General features: G+C 37.6%; 1 protein-coding gene across 4 annotated transcripts; it reads left to right on the top strand.

The window, feature by feature from the left end:
- On the top strand, positions 1 to 26,487 carry LOC120071802 (transcription factor IIIB 70 kDa subunit-like). 4 transcript variants are annotated; one of them, XM_039024185.1, is made up of 20 exons: positions 1 to 214; positions 498 to 597; positions 708 to 789; positions 976 to 1,051; positions 1,180 to 1,265; positions 1,356 to 1,432; positions 3,725 to 3,781; positions 3,860 to 3,972; positions 17,371 to 17,465; positions 17,551 to 17,637; positions 21,240 to 21,320; positions 22,090 to 22,245; positions 22,329 to 22,484; positions 23,645 to 23,717; positions 24,007 to 24,113; positions 24,688 to 24,768; positions 24,921 to 25,058; positions 25,238 to 25,327; positions 25,641 to 25,694; positions 26,044 to 26,487. In XM_039024185.1, exons 2-20 carry the CDS (start codon positions 536 to 538, stop codon positions 26,248 to 26,250), a joined length of 1,878 nt encoding a protein of 625 aa, XP_038880113.1. In that variant the 5' UTR covers positions 1 to 214; positions 498 to 535; the 3' UTR covers positions 26,251 to 26,487. The 4 variants fall into 4 exon arrangements, with proteins under 4 accessions (XP_038880113.1, XP_038880112.1, XP_038880114.1 ...); XM_039024184.1 differs by having other exon boundaries at positions 2 to 214; positions 23,998 to 24,113; XM_039024186.1 differs by lacking the exons at positions 1 to 214; positions 498 to 597; positions 708 to 789; ... (3 more) ...; positions 3,725 to 3,781; positions 3,860 to 3,972 and adding an exon at positions 4,432 to 5,088 and having other exon boundaries at positions 23,998 to 24,113.
- The last annotated feature ends 793 nt before the right edge of the window (positions 26,488 to 27,280 follow it).

Below are 27,280 nucleotides of genomic sequence, written 5' to 3' on the forward strand. Positions count from 1 at the left end.
AAATTGGTTAAAAAAAAAAGGAAAAAGAAAGAACAGTTTTTTTTTTTGGTTCAGCCGCAAGCAACTCCCACGCGAAGAACTCCCTCCCCGCAGTCGTCAACTCTCAACCTCGCCTACGCCTCTCGCCGGTCGCCGGTCGCCGGTCGTCCACCGTTCGCGCCGGTGGGCTTCTGTCGCCGTCCGTCGTCTCAGACCAACGTTGCTGTCGCTGGTGGTGAGTTTCTCGTGGATCTCTCTCTCTTCCTCGCGGTTTTTTTTCTTTATTTGAAATTTCAGTTTGTATTCATATGCCAATTTTTATGTTTAATGAATTACTGAAATTTTCAGTTCAGCTAGTTTTTCTTTTATGTATGCCTTTCAAAATCAAATGGGTATTTTTCTAAAATTCTCTCCGGAATTCAGTTTGAAGGAACTTCAGGTTTCCTTCCTCGTTTTTTTGCTTGTTATTGTGGTGTTCGTACTGATTTTTTTGTTTTTGTGTCTTTTTTGTTTTTCAGTTTACCGACCGTTGTAGTTTATTGTGACACATTTCAACATGGTGTGGTGTAGCAATTGTGTAAAAAATGTTGCTGGGTCTCGAGATGAAACCGGTTTCCTGTTAGTATTTATTTTGAAATTTTAATCTATGACCATTTGTCTTATGATATGAAGATGCTTACTTAACTTTATCGTATTTTTTTGTGGGTTTTTGTATCTTTGTTTAATAGATACTGTGATATGTGTGGGAAGGTGTTGGATTTTTACAATTTCTCTCAAGATCCTACTTTTACAAAGGATGCTGGAGGGCAGGTACTTAAATTCTAGTTGTTTTGCTATAGTTCTATTCATATTCCTTTTTCCTAATTTATATTTGTCCCGTTGGTGATGTTGTAAAAGAATAGTGTACTGTTATTATCCACAAAAATGGTCAATTCTCTCCTATGAATCCATGGTATTGCTGTAGTATTCATATTTGATGCCCGAATGAATTTGCAGAGTCAATTGTCAGGAAATTTTGTTAGATCTATTCAGAGTAATTTTTCTGCTTCACGAGAAAGGACATTAAATAAAGGTTTGCTGTATGATTTACTCTCTCTTTTTATGACCAACATGTGTTATATTTGTTTTCTTCAGGAATGTAATCTACCTTGATTCTTCAAACTGTACTAAGTATATTATATATGAACTTTTGTATCCCAGCTTTTGAAGATATGAGATACATGAGGAATGGTTTAAATATGGGTGAGAGTGATGAAATAATTCGTGTAGCCGGGGCATTTTATAGAGTAAGTTTTTTTTTTTGAGCCCTATGTATGTGATGTTTATATGTATGTATATATTTATTCATTGATGTTTCTTCATCTTTAACTTGCAAGATTGCTTTAGAGAGAAATTTTACACGGGGACGCAATACAGAGTTTGTACAAGCCGCTTGCCTTTACATTGCTTGTCGGTATGAGATTTCCCCTTCCTTGAATTACAATTATTCTGGACATTTATTCTAACTGATCATATATATTTTTCGTTGCATTGAGTGACGATATAGATTTGGTTATATAAGGCCGTTCAAGAAATTTCTTGGCAAACAATTTATTGTGATCTCCCCAAGAAGATTGTCAGGAAATGAAAATGCTATGCTTCAGAATGATATATTCTTGTTGGGATCATCCATTTGAACCTCTTTTTTACTATGGTTTGTTTGATTGCTTTCCACAAAAACTTCTTTTCTGATTCATACTCACTGTCTACCATTATAACCATTCCCATGTGTCATTGTGTTCTCTATTTCTTTGAAAATTGTGAGTGTCCAAGTCAATTTATGTGCATCTTAACCTGTCTCACAAGAAACATGCTTAGGATTTATAATAATTTACCTTGAAACATTCATCCAACCAAACATTTTAAATATGATTTTAAATATGTGGCTAGTTGTTAAATAACTGATAGACCCAAAAGCTTATGTTGATGAGTTATGATAAATTTATTTATATCAACACTTTAACATTCTCTTTCACTTGTGGGCTTAGAAATATAAGATCTAACAAACGAAAATCAATATTAATTGGAGAGTAAAGGGCGTTGGAGGGGTTTGAACACAAAACCTCCAACTTTGATATCATACATGTTAGAGAACATGTGGTTCCATCTCAAAACCTATCGGCAATGAGAAGCGTAACTCATCTAACTTATTAAGATTGCAAGGTCCCTTGATTTTTCATGGAGTTCCATTTCAAAACCAATTGACAAGGAGAGGAGTAACTCATCATTTTATTAAGATTGTGAGGTCTTTTGATTTTTCTAATGTGAGATCCTCAACATGCTCTCTCAAGATGGTGCCTCTTTGGATTCAACATTCTTGTGTTGGATCTCAATTTTTGCTTTTTGGACCAAATGCTCATTTGAGTTTTATGAGCTCTGATACCATGTTAAAACATCGATTGACTCAAAAGCTGAAGTTGATGAGTTATGGTAAATTTAATTATATCAACACTTCTACACTAGTATGGTTTGAACCCGTGATTAGATGACATTTACATTTACGTAGTATCCCTTTGACTATTAAACCAATTTAGTTATCTTCTTCTTCTTCTTTTATTTTTATTTTTTTTAAACTTAAGAAATAAATACCATTTCATTACCAAAAGAGGGCTCCTGAGATGTCTACACACCAATGGGTTACAAAAAAGATGCATCATGGGTGGCTAATTGAGACAAATTATAATTACAAAACTTAGAAGTAGATGACCAACTAGAAGCAAGACGAATGACTAAATCTCAAATCAACTCCCTTCTGAAATTCTGATGATGGAACATTCTTGAATTTCTTTCAAACCCAAGCCACCTTAGGAGAGAAACCACCCCATTATACCAAAGGATCTTAGTTTGCCTCCTAAAGAAGGTGCCATTAGTGAGTTGAAGAAGGGCCTTCAACGTTTTGCTAGGCCAACACCAATAAATATTTAAAATACTGAAGAGATTCTCCCAACAAGCAACCATTAAGAGTCAAAAGAAGAATAAATACATCAAAGTTTCTTCACTATATTTGAAAAGAACACACCAATAAGGGGTAAGAGCCATATTCTGAAGGGTCCTTTGGACTCAACAAGTATTCAACCTCTCAAAAGAGAAGATCCACAAGAAAACCTTCCCTTGTTTTGAGCAGGGGCATACAAGTCAAATTAACATACTGGTGATCCAGAGCTGCATGATGCAAAATCAGCTTTGACAAGAAAGACTTGCAGAAAACCTACCCCTATATTCGAGAGTCATAGCTTAATGTCTTCCATATCAATGTAGTTAACATCCTGTGCCCACCTTTGAAAGAGGCATTTTACCTATTGTCGACGTATTTATAAAGATGTGAATGGAGCACAACACATCAAATTCTATTGGAGATCCTTAAAAGAATAAAAGAATATAAGAAGAATGGTAGTGACCTACTTATTTTTCGAAAATAAAAAAGGATAGTAACCTAGGTACTTTGAAGAATCCAAAAGCTTCCTTTAAGCCAAGCTCATTATCTACCTCATTGCTACCCCTCCTTTATTTGTAGCTGTTGAACCTACTTTACAGTTTGTTGAGCATCAGACACTAAATTTGGTAAGGAGTTTCCTCTCTCCCTCTAATGCGAGTTGGAGAGGGTTGCCTCCTTTTGGTGAAATTCCAAAGGGAAAGATTTGTGTTTAAAAAAATTTGTTCAATGATGTATGATGTACTAATTTCAAACTTGTATTTTGTTTTGTAGGGAAAAGAATAAACCATATCTTCTAATTGACTTTTCAAATTATTTGAGGATAAATGTGTAAGGGGTCTCTTCCTTTAGTATATACATTTTGATTTTTATGTACTAGTATTTTTACACCTTTGATGTTGTTTGCAGCTACGTGTTGGGTGCTGTATTTTTGCAACTCTGTAAAGTGCTAAGACTAGAAGAACACCCTATTGTTCAAAAGCCTGTGGATCCTTCCCTTTTTATCGATAAATTTACTCAATGTAAGTATTTCATGTCACGTAGTTGCAAGTGTAAATGGCTTTTTTTTAATGGTGTTCTCGAAGAAAGGTGGACTCTATTTGCTTGTTTGTTTGTTTGTTTGTTTTTTTTGGAAATGAGAAACGAGATATTTCTTTGAAAAAACGAAAAGAGATTAATGCTAAAAAATGCGAAGCTCCATCGAGGAAAAAAACAATTCAAATGAAGTTAAAACATCCTCGAGATGGTATTGTACATTATACAATACCATCATGAGGATGTTTTAACTTTATTTGAATTGTTTTTATCCTCTATGGAATGGGACCCAAACCTTTCTTTTGAAGTTAAGTTGAGTTGCCCAAATAAACCCTCATCTGCCATTGGCCTGGTTGCTCAGGTTGTTATTATCGAAGGGAGGCAAACGTTCCTTCTCAAAGGCACGTGACAGTCATGGTCTGGTATCACAACCATGACTCCTCAATCTGAATCTGAAGAACAATTTTCTAGTCCTTATACCAAGTCAGAAGCTACCAGACAAGACCCATCCTCCTGTTATCTGCTATCCCTCTAGATTTCTATGAAGATGGCTGTGAACAACAATCCGAGAATATTGAGACACTTTAGTCTAATTAGCAAATTGGGGGATCTGATGGAATCGACGAGGACGAAATTCCTCTATTGCATCCGAGTCTAAGAACTCTGGCGTCGATGCTGTTGAAACACGACCTGTGTATCATGGCCATTCCAAAGAAGCCAAAGAAGGGAGGGAAGACCAATTCGAAAGCAGGCAGATTAAAAAGGGAGTTGAAGAACCTTGCTACATCTATAAACTATAATGGGAAGCCACAACCACTGGCTACAGAAGTGTTGCCTGCCCAACTATGATTATCATCTTATGGAATGTTCATGGCCTCTACTCGAGGAAAAAAGAGCGATGGTGAAGGATCCATTTAACAACTCCAATGCCACTTTTGTTATTTTACAAGATACAAAAAGTGTCAACATTGACAGTAAATTTATCAAATCGATTTGGAGCTCTAGGAACATTGCTTGGGCCTTTTTGGATGCTATTAACAAGGCTGGCAATATCCTCATTCTTTGGAATGAGCTAACGACACAAGTTGATGAAGTCATTAAAGGTAATCATTCACTTTCTATTCGGATTTCCCTTATGGATGATTACTTTTTTTGGTTGATAGGGTTTTATAGCCCATTAAAGGCCAAAGACAGGGACTCATTGTGCGAAAAGCTCTATGACCTCTCACATCTTTGTAAGAGCACTGGATTATTGGAGGTGATTTTAATGTGTCAAGATGGTCGTTTGAAAAATCAAGTGGTAAACCAAGAACTACTAGCATGGATCTTTTCAACAAATTCATTGATGATTGTTCCCTCATTGGACCTACTCTATGGGAAGTACACATGGTCAAACTTTTGAACTCCTGTAATGACATTGATCGAATGCTTTTTTATGTCCGAATCGTGCATTGATAAATACAAGAGTGGAATTGTCAAGCGTCTACCTCGGCCTACCTCAGATCACTATCCTATCTACCTTACCCTTGGTGTTAAAAAATGGGGGCTTGGCTACTTTAAGTTTGAAAACGTGTGGATGAACCATCATTCCTTTACTGATACTCTTAAAAGTTGGTGGTTACAAAACCAATTATCTGGATGGGCTGGAAACAAAAATTGAAAGGCCTCAAACCGGTTTTGGAACAATGGAAAAAAGAAATTTTTGGATGCATACATACGAAGTAGCAAGACCTACTGAATGAGCTTAACAACATTGATGAATTTGAGGAAGCCCATTGTTTGGATTCTGTTAGACAGCATAGATGGTCCTCTATTAAGGATGAGCTCATGGAGATTACTTTTATGGAAGAGACCAGAGGGTGACAAGAGATGTAGGGTGAAATGGGCCAAAGAGGGTGACGAAAATAATAGATTCTTCCATAGATTGATGTCATATCGCAAGAGGAAGATCGTGATTGTGGAGATTCTAGCGAGGTAAGGACAGAGCCTTGTTGACGACAACGACATTGAAGCTGAGTTTATTGATTTTTACCGTGAGCTCTATACCAAACAAAAAGGATGTCGTTCCTTCCCAATTATTGACAATTGGGACCCATAACCAATGATCAAGCTACTGCTCTAGAGGCCCCGTTTAGCAGGATGAAAATTTTCATGCTATATCTGACATGGAAATCGATAAGTCTTATGGCCCAGATTGATATACTTTTGAATTCTTAAAAAGGCATTGGATCATCCTTAAAGGATGACATTAAAAGGGTGTTCCAAGACTTCTTTGAGAAAGCCATTATCAATGCAAAACTCAATGAGACTTACATTTGTTTGATTGTCAAAAAGTTTGGTGCAAAAAGGGTTGGGGATTATAGGCCTATCAACTTGACAACTTGTCTCTACAAAGTCATAGCTCGAGTTTTATCAAAAAGACTTAAGAAAGTCCTTCCACACACGATTACACGAAACCAGTTTGCTTTTGTGGTGGACCTTCAGATTGTTGTTGATTGCAAACGAGCTTATTGATTTGTATGCTAGATCCAAGACTAATGGTGTGGTTATAAAACTTGATATTGAGAAGGCATTTGATATGGTTGATCGAGAGTTTTTGGATAATATTTTGCTTGTTAAGGGTTTTGGTCACCAATGGATAAAGTGGATTACGGGATGCCTCTTGTTAGCTAATTTCTTTATCATTATAAATGGCCACCCGAGGGGCAACAAGATAAAAGCCTTCAGAGGCCTTAGACTGGGAGGCCCCCTCTCTCATTTTTTGTTCACATTGGTGGTTGACTGTCTTAGCAGGATGCTCTCAAAAGGCTCCAACACTAACCTTATTGAAGGCTTTGGTGTTAGGAACACGGGCTTCAAATTACACATTTGCAGTTCGTGGATGACACCTATCCTTTTATCCTCACCCAAAAGTGAAAAGCTGACCAATCTTTTTGGGATTATTAAAAACTTTGGGCGTGGTTCTAGCCTTAGAGTCAACCAATCAAAGACAAAATTCATGGGCATCAACATTGACAACACTAAAATCAATTAGATGGCTACTCTTTTGGATGCAAGGTGGGATCTTGGACATCTACATACTTTGGGCTACCATTACATGGTAAACCTTCATCTCCTACCTTTTGGGCGCCTATTATTGAGAAGATTGAAAGAAGAATTAATAATTGGAAGGGTTCCCACATTTTCAAGCTCTACGGCTTAACCTTAATACAAGCCACCCTTAGCATTCTTCCAACTTATTATCTCTCTACTTTCAAAATATCCACCAGGTGGCCTATTAGATTGAGAAGCTTCATAGAAATTTTATATGGAATGGCAACAATGACAGTAGAGGCATTCATAACATTCGATGGCAAACGGCACAGCTCCCTACGTGTGAAGGGGGTCTTGGGTTGATTAAGATAAAAAAAGAACCAAGGTCTTTTGGCTAAATGGATTTGGAGGTAACAGTTTGAGAGAGATGCTCTTTGCAGAAGGCTTATTGATGCTAAATATGGCGCCCCTTTACACCCTCAAGGTCGTTTCTTCAAAAAGTACAAAGGTCCTTGGACTCATATTGCTTCTCAGGTTGCCCACATTCACCATAATATCACCCACAACGTTGGCAATGGCACAACCATTTCTTTTTGGAATGACAGATGCGATGAGAAGCTAAGACTCATTTAAAACAATGTTGATTAAACACATCCATCGCGCCTTGTGTTGAACGATGCCAAGCGCCCATGCCTAGCGAGCCATGTGGTGATGCCGAGCGTCCTATGCGTTGATGCTGTCGAGCGACCTATGTGTCGATGATGAGCGAGCTATGCGTTGATGTTAAGCAACCGTCCTATACGTCGAGGCTATGCGACCATGCTATGCGTTGGAGGTTGACGATGACATGCACGATGGATACGTTGGACATAGGCCATGCGATTGTAAGGTTGGACGCATGGTGGTTGACTCTTGCGATGGTTAAGGCTTGCGATGACTGAGTAAGTTGGGTTGCGATGGTGCTGTGTTGAAAACCAAGGGGAACTAACGGTTGCTATGCATTGATTGCATACTATACGTTGATGACCCACTATGCGTTGATGATTACACTATGCGTTGATGGCATACTATGCGTTGAACATCCAAGGGTTTGTGTTAGCCTAAGAGAGGGCGTGACTGCAGCAGTTATCAACCCTTTTGTTGACACTTACTGCCTAAAAACTCTTGTAGAAATAACTCTAATGCCAATGAACAATTTCAACAATCAATTGATTAAGTCAAGGAGGCAATCAATAGCTGATCAAGTAGGGCCATTTTATTACAACAATGTAATGTTTATACAACTCCAAGACTTAACAACAAAGTTTACAACAACAACTGTAAAACCCCGGAAGTGTAACTGTGGCATGTGGCAGACCTTGACCTTAGCAGCACCCTGGAACTTCTCACCTTTCGCTACCTGGGGGGGAATAAAACATAAAACATGGAAAACATGAGCTATAAAGCCCAGTGAGTGGTGCCTTTAAATAAACAAATAACTTTGTCAACAGAAATATACTTTTGGAAAGCAATGCATAGTCAACAAGAGTATTACCACAAGTTCAATATTATTTTCCAACCAAACTGCTGGACAATCCCCAGCTCGACCGTTGGTTAAGACAATCAACCCCAGCTTGACCACTGGTTATTGTGTGTTGTACAACTCCTTATATTTCCTGCCGGTCATCACCGACTATCATTTCCCGCCGATCGAAGTCGACTATATTTTTCCGCCAGTCGAAGCCGACTATATTTTTCCGCCAGTCGAAGCCTACAATATTTTCCCGCCAGCCGAAGCCGACTATATTTTCCCGCCAAGTACCTTTGCAAGCATGCTAACTATACATCCCGGGTACAATTTCAGTTTCCAAAGCAAACATACAAGCAATATCTTAACAAACATAGTAATCAGATAAACATATATCCTTGATCATGCCAATTTAATATTATCCCCTATATATATTTACCTATATATCGAAATTACATCAACAATACAACAACACAATAACCACTCACCTTGATCGGTTAAGAACCTTTCTCTTTAAAAGTTCCTTGGTCACCTTGGGCTCCCTTTTGAACCCTACGATCCAGATTCAACTTAAAGCTCAGATTACTCATAGTTCTAGAACTTATTTTAAGATGCTTCCTTCTGCAAACATGTTCTAAAATGTCTCAGGAAGCTTACCATAAAATATTAGCTCAGAAATCCTCGTGGTTTGGCCGGAATCATCATAACATCAAGACTGGCCCAGCTTACCCGACAGCCTGACCCCTGTCTTTTTCTCAGTTTCCATCCCGATCCCTTGGAGCTTCTTCTCCGGCAGCCCTACCCTGAAAACTAGACTTGCAGAGCTTTCAGATGGCTTTGGAATCATTCCAAACGCACGAGTATCCTGGGAGAATTCCTCGTCCCAAGTTGATGCTACTTCTTGTCTTTTCTGCCCGACAGCATCTCCCCTCTTGGAACCTCTTGACCTACGCATGCGTTCTTCCATCAATGCATAGTCTTCTCCCAGTTAGTCCTCACACACTCTTTTTTATGTCCTTTGAAGAGAAATTGAGTTCTCATCTGAAGTCCTTGGCCTTATTTATTGGCGTCCAAGATCGCTCCACGGCTGACACCTCCTACTTGGCCGCATGTCCAAGTGTCTCTTCCTTACACCATCGATACAACTTTTGATCAACGCAACTTTGGGTGTCCTTCTCCTACATAGCCAACGCATGGGGCTTAATTTTGCATGTCACCTCATGCACCCACCTCAAATCTAGTTAAGACTCCTTCCTAGCAAGACACATGTCTGATGACGTCCTCCATATGAGCTCATCCTTCATATGCGTCCACAAACCCCTGGATGTTCAACGCATAGCACATCACCAACGCATAGTGCATCACCAACGCATAGTGTAGCACTGCCGCAGCAAGGCCGTCGATTGCCATCAACGCATAGCCTCGCTACATGTCATCAACGCATAGCCTCGCCGCATGTCATCAACGCATAGCCTCGTCGCATGCTATCAACACATAGCGTTGTCGCATACCGTCAACGCATACCTTCGACCGCAACGACAATCAACGCATACCCCCATCACCGCATGCCATCCATCGCCGCATGCTACCAACGCAACCCTTCGGCCGCATATTGTCGCGTCCAGCACATCCATCGCGCTTGCCTCCATCGCCGCATGCCTCTATCCATTGCATCCATCGCATCCAACGCATCCAACGTCCAGCGCCCTTGGATGCGCAACTTGAGGCTGCCGCATGCGTTGTTCTAACCTCTTCAAGACCTTGGCTGCTGCATGCACTACTAACCTCCTAAATAACCTCTCAAAGTCTAATGGCCAACACGTGGCACATACTAACGCATTGTTAAATACTTAGTCATTTTTCTCCTTGGCTTACAACGCATAGTTACTCTTGGAAATGCCTCTTGCCAATACTTCGGCCAATCATGTGTCCAACCTTACAAACGCATGGTTGGCTTTTCAACTTATGCATTAATGTCTCCTAATACTTCACGTATGGGTCCTTTTTGACCTTACACTTAGCCAATATTTCATCAATTAAAGCTTAACTCAACACTACTCAAGGAAAATCTATTTAACACTTAGAAATTTCCTTCTCTTCAACATAGGATTTAACTTTCACTTAGTTAATTTCCTTAACCACTTGCTTAAGTAGGGAAAATGGAAATCCGGGTTTCACATTTACTTTTCCCTTAAGAAGGTGGAAGTTATCAACCCAAGACTATGAACTTACGGACGCAATAATTATCAGCTTAGATTACTCATAGTTCCAGAACTTATTTTAAGATACTTCCTTCTGCAAACATGTTCTAAAATGTCTCAGGAAGCTTACCTTAAAATCTGAGCTCAGAACTCCTCGTGGTTTGGCCGGAATCACAAAATCTCCAAGACTGGCCCAAGCTTACCCGACAGCCACACTTCTGTCTTCTTCTCAGTTTCCAGCCCGATCCCTTGGAGCTTCTTCTCCGGCAGCCCTACCCTGAAAACTAGACTTTCAGAGCTTTCAGATGGCTTTGGAATCACTCCAAACGCATGAGTATTCTGGGAGAACTCCTCGTCCCAAGTTAATGCTACTTCCTGTCCTTTCTGTCCAACAACATCTCCCCTCTTGGAACCTCTTGACCAACGCATGGTCTTGCTACCAACGCATAGTCTCCTCCCAATACACTCTTCTTTATGCCTAATAACTCTTGCGGAAATAACTCTGATACCAATGAACAAATTCAACAACCAGCTGATTAAGTAGACCCATTTTATTACAACAATGAACGTTTATACAACTCCAAGACTTAACTATAAAGTTTACAACAACAACTGTAAAACCCTCCGGAAGTGTAACTGTGGCTTGTGGCAGACTTTGATCTTAGCAGCACTCTGGAACTCCTCACCTTTCGCTACCTGGGGGGAATAAAACATAAAACATGGAAAACATGAGCTATAAAGCCCAGTGAGTGGTGCCTTTAAATAAACAAATAACTTTGTCAACAGAAATATACTTTTGGAAAGCAATGCATAGTCAACAAGAATATTACCACAAGTTCAATATTATTTTCCAGCCAAACTGCTGGACAATCCCCAGCTCGACCGCTGGTTAAGATAATCAACCCCAGCTTGACCACTGGTTATCACATAATAAAAACATCCCCAGGTTTATCATTGGTTATCCCTGGCATGATCCTACATTTTCCCCCAGTACTTTCACACGTATACTAAGACAACAACAATTTCTGTGGAAACTTTCCCTGTACCCTATTATCCTGCCAATGTGCACATTGACTATTTTCCCGCTAGTTATGCTTAGGTAACTTGACTATATTTCCCGTCGGTCGTCACCGACTATCATTTCCAGCCAACTGAAGCCGACTATATTTTCCCGCCAAGTACCTTTTCAAGCATGCTAATTATATACCCTGGGTACAATTTCAGTTTCCAAAACAAACATACAAGCAATATCTTAACAAGCATAGTAACAAGATAAACATATATCCATGATCATGCCAATTTAACATTATCCCCTATATATATTTACCTATATATCGAAATTACATCAACAATAAAACAACACAATAACCACTCACCTTGGTTGGTTAGAAACTTTCCTTTCCGAAGTTCCTTAGGTTTCCTTGGTTTCCCTTTTGTACCCTAAATTCCAGATTCAAATATCAGCTTAGATTACTCATAGTTTCAGACCTTATTTTAAGATACTTCCTTCTGCAAATATGTTCTAAAATGTCTCAAAAAGCTTATCATAAAATCTTAGCTCATAACTCCTCGTAGTTTGGCCGGAAACAACAAAACATCAAGACTGGCCCAGCTTACCCAACAGCTCGACCCCTCTGTCTTGTCCTCATTCTCCAGCCCGATTCCTTGGAGCTTCTTCTCCGGCAGCCCTACCCTGAAAACTAGACTCTTTTAACTTTCAGATGGCTTTGGAATCACATCAAACGCACGAGTATTCTGGGAGAACTCCTCGTTCCAAGTTGATGTTACTTCCTATCTTTTCTGCCCAACAGCATCTCCCTTCTTGGAACTTCTTGACCAACGCATGGTCTTGCTACCAACGCATGCGTTCTTCTATCAACGCATAATCTTCTCCCAATTAATCCTCACACACTCTTCTTTATGTCCTTTGAAGAGAATTTGAGTTCTCATATGAAGTCCTTGGCCTTATTTATAGGTGTCCAAGATTGCTCCACGGCTGACACCTCCTACTTGGCCGCATGTCCAAGTGTCTCTTCCTTACACCATCAGCGCAACTTTTGATCAACTCAACTTTGGGTGTCCTTCTCCTACATAGCCAATGCATAGGGCTTAATTTTGCATGTCTCCTCATGCACTCACCTCAAATCCTTAAGGCTTAAGACTCCTTCCTAGCAAGACACATGTCTGATGACGTCCTCCATATGAACTCATCCTTCATATGCGTCCACAAACCCTTGGATGTTCAACGCATAGTCTATAATCAACGCATAGTGTAATCATCAATGCATTTGTTCTTGACCAATGCATGGTCTTGCTACCAACGCATGCGTTCTTCCATCAACGCATAGTCTTCTCCCAATTAGTCCTCACACACTCTTCTTTATGTCCTTTGAAGGGAATTTGAGTTCTCATCTGAAGTCCTTGGCCCTATTTATATGCGTCCAAGATTGCTCTAAGGCCGACACCTCCTACTTGGCCGCATGTCCAAGTGTCTCTTCCTTACACTATCATTGCATTCTTACATCAGCGCAACCCAAGGTGTCTTGCTCTACTTTCACCAACGCATAGCCCTCAACTGTTACATGTCTTTTTATGCATCCACCTAATTTGCTTAAGGCTTAAGATTTCCTCCTAACTAGCCACATGTCCGGATGACGTCCTCCATATGAGCTCATCCTTCATATGCGTCCTCAAACCCTTGGATGTTCAACGCATAGTATGCCATCAGCGCATAGTTGGCCATCAATGCATAGTCTATAATCAACGCATAGTGTAATCATCAACGCATAGTGGGTCATCAATGCATAGCAATCCTTGGTTCCCTTTGGTTTTCAACACAGCACCATCGCAACCGAACTTACTCAGTCATCGCAAGCCTTAACCATCGCAAGAGTCAACCACCATGCGTCCAACCTAGCCCATCGCATGGCCTATGTCCAACGTATCCATCGTGCATGCCATCGTCAACTTCCAACGCATAGCATGGTCGCACGGCCTCGACGTATAGGACGGTTGCTCTTAGCATCACGCATAGCTTGCTCGTCATCGACGCATAGTCGCTCGGTTAGCATCGACGCATAGGATGCTCGGCCGCATTGACGCATAGGACACTCGGCCGCATTGACGCATAAGATGCTCGGCTGGTCCAACGCGTCCATCGGGGCCAACGCATAGCAATGCCTAGTTCAACACTTAGTCAATTTTCTCCTTGGCTTCCAACGCATGACAATTCTTGGCAATGCCTCTTGCCAATACTTCGGCCAATCATGTGTCCAACCTTACAAACGCATGGTTGCCTTTTCAACTTCTGCGTTAATGTCTCCTAATACTTCACGCATGGATCCTTTTTGACCTTACACTTAGCCAATATTTCATCAATTAAAACTTAACTCAACACTACTCAAGGAAAATCTATTCAACACTTGGAAATTTCCTTCTCTTCAACATAGGATTTAACACCCCCTTCCTCTGATTGCTCAGTCAGAAGGATACTTCCGTTGTACAGTGTTGGAATGTGGATTATGAGTCATGGGATTTGGGATTAAGGCGAAATCTCAATGAGTCGAGATTGATGAATGTGCTTCCCTATCGACCCTTCTTGTGGCTCCGAATGTCACTGCGACAAACGACTCTTGGAGGTGGAACCTAGACAAATCAATCCATTTTACCCCCAAATCTCTCACTTAACATCTTGCATCTGATGGCAATGTCCAAAATGCTCTCCTTTATGATAATATATGGAAGGGTCGTATACCCAAGAGATTCGATTTTTTCTTTGGGAGGTGAGCCATAGTAGCATCAACACTACTGATACCCTTATTAAAGGACTCCCTCGGTTGTCTCCGCCCCAAGTTGGTGCGTCATTTGCCATGCTAATGCTGAAACAATTATGCACATCTTGGCACGTTGTAATTTTGCCCAATCACTTTGGAGGTAGATGCTAAAATCTTTCAACTACCATGTGGCCTTCCCTAATGACCCATTAACTTTGTTGAATATTCTTCTTATTGGTCATCCTTTAAAAAAGGATAAGGCGGTCTTATGGGAATTCATCATCAAAAGCTTTTCGTGGCTTATTTGGAATGAGTAGAACCAACGTACTTTTGAGGACAGAGAAACTGAATTTACAAAATTCTTTGACCATCTATTGTACACTTCTTTTTCATGGTGTAATTTTACACAGTTTTTTTTTGTGATCACAATCTTACATCCCTTATTGCACAAATGAATAGCATCATGTAATCCCCTTGGCATGTTTGCCCTTTTGTAATTTCACAATATCAATGAAATTATGATTGAATGTTTCTAATAAAAAAAAAGAACATCCTCGAGAAAAACCAAAAATAATAATCCAATCAAAATACAAAAGGAAAAAAAAAAAGAACCAAGAACACTAGGCAAAAGAGACCAAAGGAAGCACGAGTAACAAAACCTGAAAACAAAGGACTTGTAAGTCAACAAATGCTTCGATAAACTTCAAACAACCAAAACAAAGGCGCCATAGACTTCCAAAAAAGGCTTCAACCATCAAAACCTTGAACTTCAAAATGAAACTGAACAAGATCAGCTAGACAACACCAAAATAACAACCAGTGAAGTCTTTGAAATACTTAGAACTACACATTTTAGGACAATGATTACACTTACAGGCCAAAAAATCATAATTAGATCTTAATTTGTGGTGACTAGGGCATGATATCTTTCATCTGTAGTCCACAAACCCTAATTAAGGAATGAAATTCAGAGGACTGAGGGATAGTTAACTACTAATGCTGATGATTGCTAAACTTCCTGCATTCCTTCTATCCTCACCCGGAAAAGACTTTCGATGCTTCTGCAAAAGAGTCTTCAGTAGGAGATTCATCAATCTCTATATCAAATAATTGTGCTTTAGGTATTTTACTACTCATACTAACGTTTGGAGAGGAGATAGGATCCTTAGTAGAAGAAGAGCTTAAAAAACCTTTGGTTAAAGTAACATTTGATCCAGGAGTCTCATCCAAAAAAGCATTTGATCCTGAAGGAGTGATCACCGAATGAGTGTACGAGATGAAAGGTTGTGAATGAGGTTGTTGTAACTTTGGTGAGGAAATATCGGCTGAAGAGACTCAGCATAATTTGTAGAAACTTATGTGGCTTGAAAGTCATTTTGGGGAATTTTTTTGCTAATGATCATGCACAAAAGTAGAATTCAAATCAACATCTTTGCCCATAAATTCCTGAGGTGACAAAGTAAAGCCTTCATCCATCATAACTTGATTTATTCTCTAAAGATCCATTGAGTTTATAATATTAAATTGACAAATCCCCATGACCAGCATGTGGAAAATCTGTAGAATATATATCCCTAAAATGAAGAGAAAAATTGCCAAACTTCCAATATATCATCTCAATCAGCCGAAATGAAACCACATATCCTTTTCTCCGCTTCAATTTTAGTAGTTGTAGAATCAATAAAATTAAGAGTCTGGAAAGGAATATTGATCAAACCTCCAAAATGTTGACCAGTTGTTTCAAAACAAGAACGTTTCCAATAAGACAAAGGTATGTTATTAAGAATTCTAGCTGCCATATCCCTCAATTAACTTTGGAGGAGATTATTCATCTTGGGACCATTTCTCAACTTTTAGGTGAAAATATCCAATTTTCCTCGACTTTCCATCGAATTCCAACTAAAAAAAATTACCATGTATGTTATCTTCGAACAAAAAACCTATGCGTGAATGGATGTTGCTCTTAGACGAAAAATATCCACGCACGTGTGGAATATCCAACACCCAATTTCAAAACGCAATACCCAGAAGAATATTGGAAACTAAAATCTACAATGAAAGTCCAGTTAAAAAAGTTGGTCAACAATGAAAGCAGCTAATTGAAAGAGCTTCGTGACTTTGATACCATCTCAAACATAAGAATAATATTAGTTCTTATTGAATGAAAAGATGACTACATGGCTTGTCTAAATAACAAATCATTTGGGAAACAAAAGTATAGAAAAAATGGTATACAATAAAAGAATACCTAGCTCCATCAATCATTTACTAATTAGGAGATCACTACAAATAAGGAAATAAACATCAAATATCTGAACAATATAATTTGACAGGTTTCGATTCTTCGATAGGTTTTAGTGGAAATGTCAATAGTTTGTAAATCTGCTTCCTGATACAGAACATGGGGGATGTTGATTTATGCAAACCTTGGACTAATAATGTGTATTTACCTACACTTCAACTTGGTTTTTACTACAAGTGGACCACTTTGCCATGGTTTTTCATTTTCTTTAGTTTGATTTTCTAATTTTTTATGGGATTTTTTTACAATATGTGGGGTGGTAGATCAAACCTCAAATCTTCAGGTTGATAGCATATCATTACTTCCTTCAATTTTATGTTTCATCATCATCATCATTATTTTATGTTAGTTTGCATGTATAATGTATTTTAAGGTCTTAGATATTAAAGTATATGCATAGATATATTTAAAAAAGAATTAAAAGAATCATGTGTACCCAATGTTTTAGCGTCATACTTTTTTTTTATAAATTAATATGTTGTCTTGCTATGTCCGTTTGTATCCCATGTTAGTGCTTCTTAGACTTAACATTTTGAATAATGAGATTTGATGAACATAATGGTTCCTAGGTTTGCTTGGAGGAACAAAGGATGATGGAATGAAAAAGGAGGTTTCCAGAACTGCATTGAAGATCATAACCAGCATGAAGCGTGATTGGATGCAGGTCTGGTATGGGAATTACCATATTTTCTATCGACTTCATTTTGGTTCTTTTTGAAGTTGATTTTGACTACTAAAAATTCTTGCAGACAGGGAGAAAGCCTAGTGGCCTATGTGGTGCGGCTTTATACATATCTGCACTTTCTAATGGTGTCAAGTGTTCCAAGTCAGACATTGTAAGTAATGTTGATCGTTCTCTTTTAGTAAGTTTGAAATTACAATGTTAATATTTTCTTTTTGCACTTTTTCTGATGAGGAACATTGTTTTTGAACTTGAATGATTACCAAATAGATTGTCTTTTTCTTTTCCTTTTTTGAACTTGATGTAATACCAAAGGACTGAATTTAAATGAATGTAATTATATTTCTCAAAATGAGCAGAGATCTTTATTTATAGATGAAAGGATTACAAGCTTGTAGAATAACAAACTAACTAACTACCTATTTTAGCTAACTCACTCTTAACTCATTTACAAACTCTCGGTACACCATATTCCACCCCCCTAAAATCAGACTCGACCACGAGGATGACAATTAGGATGTCAACTGTAGTCATCGGGGGGAAATAAGGTTTGAGATCGGCAACATTGAATATTGAATTAATATGTAGGTCATAAGGTAACTCAATGTGGTAACTTGGTTTGGCCATTGGTCTGCGAATGAGAAATAGAACTGAAATGTAGTCTTCCACTCATCCCTCGACCTCATTCGAATCTGGTGTATTACTCTTCAAGTCCTCTTTTGAAAAAATCAAGGCTGGCTCCTCCAAGTTGATCAAGTAGATCACTTATTTGAGGAATTGGAAAGTGGTATTTCACAGTGATTCGATTGATGGCTCTACTATCCATGTACATCCTCCAACTACCATCTTTTTTAGGAGTAAGAAGGATTAGCATCACACGTGTGCTAAGGCCTGATTGAATGTGCCTTTTTTCCATAATTCTTCAATATGTTGGTGGAGGATCTCATACTCCTTATGACTCATCCTATAGTGAGGAAGATGAAGGATTGTAGCACTTGGAACCAAGTGAATATGGTGCTGAATATCTTTGCTATTTTTATATTTTTTTGTCTTTTCAGCAACTATAAGACCCAATGTATCACTCTCGTTACAAAACATTTTGCAATGTATTTGAGGATTAAAATCTCCTTTGGGAGCAATCAGCACCGTTTGGAGAACACAAGACACCCTATCACCTTCATCCGTGTCAATATAATTGGCTTCTTCCTTATTATCTTCACTGCATCCAGCCAACGAATCCTCTTTTTCATCACATATGCTGCTGTTTTTTGTTGGGGACACTCATTAGATAGTGCCCCATTTGGCCACACCTCAAACATTTTCCCGATGTAGGCCAATTATAAGGATTTTAAACTTTCTGCTTGTAAAAAGCCTCTATTTCCTTCTCACCAACCTCTTCTTGCTTTTCTTTATCCTTTTCCTTGGATGAAATTGGTGGAGTAGGATGGTCCAAGGTACTGTTTGCTCTTCTACTTATAGAAGCATCCCAAGGACTTTTCTTGAAGTTTTTTTGGAGCATAAATCATTCAATTCCTCTACTGTTTCAGCATAATAAATTGCATCATCCAACAGATGAAAGTATTGTAATTTTACCTTCTCTTTGATGTCCACCCATAAGCTGCCAATGAATCTTGTAATTGGATGTTGTTCATTCTCCATCAAATTTGTTCTTGCTCCCAATCAGTGGAATTCTTCCACATAATTTGCCACTTGTCGAGGCCCTTGTCTACGGTGTTATTGATTGTAAAGGGACTGCTCATAATTGGGAGGAAGGAACCTCTATTTCATTAACCGCTTCATTCTTTCCCACGTTCGAATTGGCCTCTTCCCTTGCCATTGCCAGCTGATCTCCAATTGATCCCACCAAGTGGAAGCTCCCCCTTTCAACTTGAAGGCTACCAAACGTACCTTTTCGTGATCCGGCGTATTCATATATTTGAAAAAATTCTCAGTGTTATTGATCCAATCGAGGAATGTGTTGATGTCACGCTTCGTATTGAAAGTCGGCAAGTCAATCTTCATTTTGTAATCATATGAGTCACCTCTATCTCCATACCTCTCTTCTCGTTGCCTTCTTGGAGCATATAACTCTTCTTCTTTATCATACTCACTTGAAGCATCCCAATCTTGGAATTCTTGTTGCCATTCTTGCCTATTCAAACGTCTTCTTGGATCTTCTTGGAGCTGCCTATGCAATCTTGGAGCTCTTTCTTGATGAATTTCTTGCTGAAATTCAAATTTCTTGGCTTTCCAGCACCACACTTACCTCTTCCCCATTATTGCACGAATGGTTGAGCGTTCTCCTGATTTTGAGGTGCTGCTGCCAGTCTCTCAACCCTACGAGTGAGGGTTTCCATACTTTCTTGAATGCTAGCCACCGTTCCATGAATTCCCTCCAAAAAGTTCTCAACGGACAGCCGGTATCGTGTTGTAGTTCTTGGAGAGAGGGTGGGGGTTTCTTCCACCTCTTGATCTTGCCACAGGTTGTCTCCTCTCGAGTGGGTAGCCCTTCTTCCCACCATCAGCCCAGATTCTTGGTGTGCTCCTGTCTCTTATACACATCTAGATGTGTATAAGAGACACGGACAGCCGGTATCGTGTTGTAGTTCTTGGAGAGAGGGTGGGGGTTTCTTCCACCTCTTGATCTTGCCACAGGTTGTCTCCTCTCGAGTGGGTAGCCCTTCTTCCCACCATCAGCCCAGATTCTTGGTGTGCTCTGACCAATTTGATGTTAACCAAAGGACTGAATTTGAATGAATGTAATTCTTTTTCTCAAAATGAGCGGAGATGCTTTATTTATAGATGAAATGATTACAAGCTTGTAGAATAACAAACTACCTACCTATTTTAACTCACTCACTCTTAGCTCACTTACAAACTCTCAGTACACCACAACTTTTCATTGATAAAATGGAAAGAGATTAATGCTCAAATTACAAGAAAACCAAAAATAAAATAATCCAAAATTACTAAAACGAATACAAAGAAAAGAAATGGAGAAAATGACTAAGCAGGAGAAAAAAATCAATCTGGATCTAATGTGAAGAGGCTTGAACCGGTGCTAAAACAAAGTGAGCAATCCAATGAAGAGGCTTATCCTGTAAAGACTGTTGAACTCTTTCAAACCAAAGCTTTAGCAGAAAAACTTGAACGCCAACTAAGCTTGAGAAATGCTCTTGCTCTCTCTCTATTCTCATCCCTGTTCTTACTTTTCAACCTGAACCAAACAGGGTTTCTAATCTTGCTCTTGACCATGACAGCCTCGCTTAACAATGTCAAATAAACATAGTCCCCCCCCCCCCCCCCCCCCCAGACATTTTTTTTCATTGAAAAGATAAAAAGAGAGACTATTGCTCAAAAGATATGAATCAACATAAACAACGGCAGTTGTATGATAAAAATAATGTTGAATATGCAATTTAGAGGGTCCAAATTATTTATTACTGTTGGATTTCCTTGTTTGTTCTCTTGTAATATTGGATGTTTATTATGTATTCATCATGTAATATTTTTTTCCTTGTTGGTAGTTGGTCTCCCTTCTTATATAGAAGACCTTGTATTTGATTCATAAAGTGGAGGAAAATAATATTACATACTTTTCTTCCCAACTTCAACTATTACGTTCTTATCATTTTTTTAGGAAGAAACAAACTTTTCATTCTAACCTCAAATGTAAATTAACCCTAGCGTAATTTCTTCTGATTTTGATATAATATTTGTTGTTGTCTTATTTATGATGTCCTAAATGAATATCAGATAAAGATTGTGCATATTTGTGATGCAACATTGACAAAGCGGTTAATTGAGTTCGAGAATACAGAATCTGGCAGCTTAACGGTAGGTGATTTGCTTTGATACAGTCATTGCTTTCTTGTGGTGTATTGTTGTTCAATACGAGTTATAAGAGATGCTAGCAATAGAATATTTTCAGTCATCAGTATCCTTTTAGTTGATCTTATTTTATCGAGAAATGTTGTTTTACTTTAAGATAACTTGTTATCAGTTCGACATAAAGCTAAGATTCTTTGACTTTGAGTTGTCGAGGTTTTATGGGATTGTGGTTCTGAAGAAGCGGTTTAGTTTTTGATGATAAAAGTACATTATGGAGATTCTTGATGCAATATATAGTTACTACTTCTCAGTTTGGGTCTTACCTTTTTTTATGCGATGAAACAGCAGTCTCATCTTTCTTACTCCGTTGAAATTGGTTCTTATTTATATTTATATTTTGAAAATTGATAAATAATTATCTTTTATGGAAAAAATATATTTCTACTGTTAGCTCAACATGATGAATTTGTTATTATGCATTTTTTTTGTTTATACTGTTATTTACTTATACATGGAATGTATGTTTGTTGATTCTTGTTCAAGCCTTTGAGCACATTGATCTTGAGGAATATATTCCATCTGGGAATGCTGATATTTCAGGGAAAATGAATGTTAGAGTTGGTTGTATTGCCAAACATGTTTTTGCAGACGGCAGTAGAAATTAAAATAACTAGTTTTTATTTTAAGCTCTTAAATTTATTCTGCATGTCTTTTATTTTCAAACCAGGGTAAACCTGAGTATTGATAAGGACTCATTGATTATTTCCATTTTTAGATGGAGGAATTTATTGTCATGGCAGACAAGATCAAGGGAAGCAACTCTTATACTCATAATGGCTTGAATGCAACGAGTGATGAAGTACTTTGCGTGCATAAGAATGAGTGCAAAAAGCCATATGCTCTTGGTCTTTGTAAAAGTTGTTATGATGATGTGAGTCTCTCTCTCTCTCTCTCTCCATGCTAAAAAAGGTGATGCGTAATTGTAATTTCTTAAGTTCTATCCAATTTGTGCAGTTTGTTGAACTTTCTGGAGGATTAGATGGGGGATCAAATCCTCCAGCATTTCAGTGTGCTGAGAAAGAAAGAACGGAAAAATCAATGGTTGAGGAAGGCTCTGATGACTCTAGTGCTATTGGCAAATTTTTTCAAGGACTAAACCCATGCACCAATGTAATGCTTTCTTTATCAAAATTTTCTCTTCTTTTCCTTCGTTTCTTACTAATTGACATCATCAATAATTGTAATGATTTTCTTATTTCAGAAGGTGGTAATGACTCTAGTTCCATAGGTAAATTTTAGTGAATAAATATTCTAAAAACGTTTGCTGGAATAAAGTAATTCTATCTCAATAACTTGGGCTTTTGAGACTTAACAACGTTCAAAGGCAGCGTCAATCACTTCAATTTGAATTTAAATTTGGATAATTTCTTCATTTTAAAATGGATGGATCGTGTATTATAGTTACCCGTTGTTTTTTTTTTCTTCTTCTCCTCCTTCAAGTATAACATGTGAGAATATGGGGTTTTAAACCTCCGACCTCAAGAAAGGAGTATATGCCAACCAATTATTGTTGAGCTAAGTTCATTTTGACTTATTCGAAGTTTTAAGATTGCAAAAGTTGTTAGTGGGCTTTATTTTTAAAGAAATTGTATCTTATTTGATGCCTGAGGTTGCTCAAAAGTAAATGGGCTGGAGAGGGCCAATGAGAGAAGTGTTTATAAATGGCGCCACCGAAGATAATTAATGGTAGACTTGTGAACCCACCAAACAAGGTGCACCAATATCAATTGACTAGGGAATAAGGCCAGCATGGAGCAAGGTTTGGAGGTGGCATGTGAAGGTCTAAGTGAGAGGGATGTGCTTCATAGTTTAATTGGCGGTGTACTTTAAGACTTATCTGTTTTAAGGCATCTGATTGTAATTTGTTGACAAAGAGAATAAGTGATGGATTTGTCAGAGTTGCACTGAAAGAGAGTGGATTATGCCCCTATCAAAAGGGAGCAAGAGACAAGTTATGTTGTCAATCAAGGTGCTATTGTGAGCCTGACATAAGGGCCCAATAAAGGTTTTTATTTCTTATTAATGTCCGAGGTGGACTACAAACCCAAGAGTAGCAATTCGAAATTGGGATATTACATAGAATTACATTAAATGAAATGAAAATCGGTACGAACTTTCATAATTGTAAATGAACTCACTTTAGTTTGATCATCATATTATAAGGCATGTAGTTTGAATCAACGATGTTATAGAAACAGGGTTCTTTGGTTAAGCATAGATATTGAATTTTCATCCATTTACATCTGTCTTTGTTGTTTTTTCTTTTATAGACTGAAAAAGGATCGGACAATGTACATGCAGATGCATCAAAAACTGTTAGTTCTAAAGAAGCTGAAGCGAAAGGTAAGATGCAAAGTCTTAACTTCATGATGCACTGAGAATTGCCGTTTTTCAAATTTGTTGATGGATGTAATATTCTAGTGAGAGAAAAAACCCAAGCCAAAAGAGTTACAAAAATTTCTTCAATTGGACAAAAGTGAATCAAAGCTTTACAAGCTTAAAAGAAAGGATTATTTACACCAGGATAGCTAAGAAAATCATAAAAAATTGCTGTTGTCTGTTCCTATAATCCTTTGCTTGTGGTCTGAGTGTAAAATGTTACCATGACAACATAATGTCTCAGAAGCTGCAGATGAGCAAAGAGGACTTGATGATGGTGCTACAAAAGCTGGAGCTGATGGCCCAGGAACCAGTGCTTCAGATGAATCAGAAAATTGGTCTGATATAGATGATATTGAGGTTTCTTTTCTTTCTTCTTTAATTTTATTTTGATTTCAGTTCATTTCACTATTAATATTTGGTATTTGCATAAGGAGTTGGAATGAATGGACTACAAAATATAGATCGAAACATTAATACGTAACTGTTTTTCTGGAGTAATAAGTGACATTTGTGGAAACTCCGAGTGCATGTTTGGGAAAATTGAAGCTTAATATATATTATCCATTGCGCTGACTCAATACCTACCACTGTATGTGCGATGTGGAAGGAAGTGCAAGAAAATGCACCCCGCGGTTGCTGGGATAATGAGATATTGTAGTTTTACTTTACATTTTAATTCTTCATTTGGAAATCAGGTGCATCTCTTTTAAGACTTGCTTGCCACTTTGGTGCTCTGTGTAGTTAAAAGAAAGCCTGGTTACTGCTGCTCTGTGATAATCATAATTTTGATTAACATTGAAGTTTACCAATTGTGCTATGATTCTACTTGGGCGTATGCTTCTTTAAATGATTGATCTTATATCTCTTGAATTTTTTTAGTGTTTTGTCTTGACTTGATATACAACCACTCAAACGTCAATACATTGCATAGGTTGATGGCTATCTTCACAATGAGGAGGAGAAGCATTACAAAAAGATAATTTGGGAAGAGATGAATCGGGAGTATCTTGAGGTGCATATTTTCATTCTATTTTCTCAGTTAGTATACTTCAGAAAAGTCAACTGTGAAAAAGGGACACTTTTTTTGGAGTAACTTTATGCGTTTAGTGCTATAATTATTGCCAATTCCTTGTTTGTAACTCTGAATATGTTATAATTTTACAGGAACAAGCAGCTAAGGACGCAGCAGCAGCTGCTGCAAAGAAAGCTTATGAGGCCAATTTCCAAAATTGTTCAGAAGATTTGAAGGCAGCAAAGGATCTTGCAGATGCTGCAGCGGCTGCTGTTGCAAAATCTAGAAAGGTTCCATCTTCATTTGTTCCGTCTAAATTTGTCTCACTTTTGCCCTTCACTTATTCATCTTTGTGCTTCTATTGAATTTTTTATTTTTTTATCTTTTAAATATAGCAGAGGATATTGCATCCTCTTTCTCTCATAATTTGATTTTGTTGATATAATTGATTCATGATTTTTATTTGCAGGAAAGACAACGAAAACGAGCAGCAGAAGCCAAAAATGCCTCTCCTGCACAAACGGCAGCAGAAGCCACCAGACAGATGTTGAATAAAAAGGTCCTACTTCAAATCATAAATTCATTTTTAGTTTTTCTGTATTAAATAAAGCTGATCAGAACATTGACAGACTTTGTTCTGACTGGCTATCCTGCACTGTGCAGTGTGGCTGATGGTATTCTTTAATTGACCTCTGATGTGTCAACAGAATATAATTGGACTATTTTTTCTTTTTTCAAATTTTTGCACTAATACTTGTACTTTTATTATGCTTACCTATTTTAAGTTATTGATGTCCAATACAATATTGTTCTACTTTGTTTAATTCGTTATGACAATTGAAAGTGGTGTTTCTTTGCTTATTTCTGTGCAGAGACTCAGCTCAAAAATCAACTATGATGTCTTGGACAAACTCTTTGACGAATCTGTATGTTTCTATTGCACCTTTTTATTCCACTAATAGTCGAGATATATATATATATATATATTTGGTCTGATTTTACCTTCACCTATGAGCTTAAGCTTTTAAGTTTTTAAGGCTAAAATGAGTACAGCTTAACTGACAGTGCTTGTGCTACGAATCGAAGTCAGCGGTGCAATTCCCCCACCTCACATATTGTCAAAAAAAAGTTTGAACTTTTAGATCAATTAGTGATTTAACGAATTCATCACATACTCATAAAGATTACATGCTACTTTCTTGTATTTTGGCAATGAATTTCCTCTCTTTCGAAAAATGTGCATCAATGGGTATTGTGTGGTGATCTACTTTGCAGGCTGGTACAGAGCCTTCGACTAAAAAGAAACGTGAAGAGCAGGCTGAAGAGACTGACAAGCCGCAAAATACAACTAAAGAATTCGAACCCACAGAGGATCAGGATGATGACGATGATGGTGATGGAACATATGATTCTGGTCTTTATTATGAGAATATGGAAGAATACAACTATGAACAAGATTATGGCTATGATGAATATGATTGATTTCCGATATCTTGGGTGATTCATATTCAGCTGTTTGAGATTACGAGCTAGTGTTGGCTGTCAATAGTTAGCTGATCTTATATTTTTATTGTGCTGCTGTGTGTTCTATTAGATGAACATTAAGCATGCGATTTGTTTTCTCTTTGATTTTGTTCTCCCATTTGTTTAAAAACTACATTTGAGCCTTTTGTGCTCATTTTCATAAAGTTTTGCAATGAAGATAGATTAGTTAACATAGCTTCCATATTCAAACTTCAAAGCATTTATTGGTCTTTTTTTTTTCTTTACTAAAAGGTAAAGGAAGTTAAAACCATATATCCCAGTGAAAGAATATGGAATTGATAAATTTTAAATAAAAATAAGGTCTTGTTTACTCATCCATAATCAAAATGAAAATTAATCGGAATGGTAATAGTATTTTGTTGATGTTTATTATCTGGAATTAAAATGATATATATGTGTGTGTGTATGTATTTTTATTCTTAATTTTATCTATTTATATTTACTTATTATTCAATTATGTTTATTTACATAATATTTTTTATTTTCATGATCAACTTGATAAAATTTTAATATCTGAATAAAAAGTTAAAAAATAAAATAAAAATATTTTAAAATCAACCATCCCATTCAAATTCTAATTTGGTCGTAGGTTTTTATTTCTTCTGCCAGAACATGTGGATATACAAATTTCTGAAAGAAAAGAAGTCAATTATGACTTTTCATTCAGATTCTGCTTTCGTTGAAAAATAAAATATAGTTACTAAATTAACTTCTCGAAAAAGAATATTATTTTATTTATTCATTTTAAATGTTATTACTTATTTATACTTGAAAGTTTGAAAAGTCAAGAATCCATATTTGTTAGCCAAATTATTATTGGCCGACCCAAACCACATAGACCAACCATGCATTTTTTTCAAACTTCAACGTATTCAATGATTACAACTTATATTCATCGATAACTATAAATCTTTTGATAATAATATTTATATGAGAACCCCAAAGGGATTTAAGATATCTGAAATAT

Source organism: Benincasa hispida, chromosome 2 (genome assembly GCF_009727055.1).
Source record: "Benincasa hispida cultivar B227 chromosome 2, ASM972705v1, whole genome shotgun sequence".
NCBI classification, from domain to species: domain Eukaryota; kingdom Viridiplantae; phylum Streptophyta; class Magnoliopsida; order Cucurbitales; family Cucurbitaceae; genus Benincasa; species Benincasa hispida.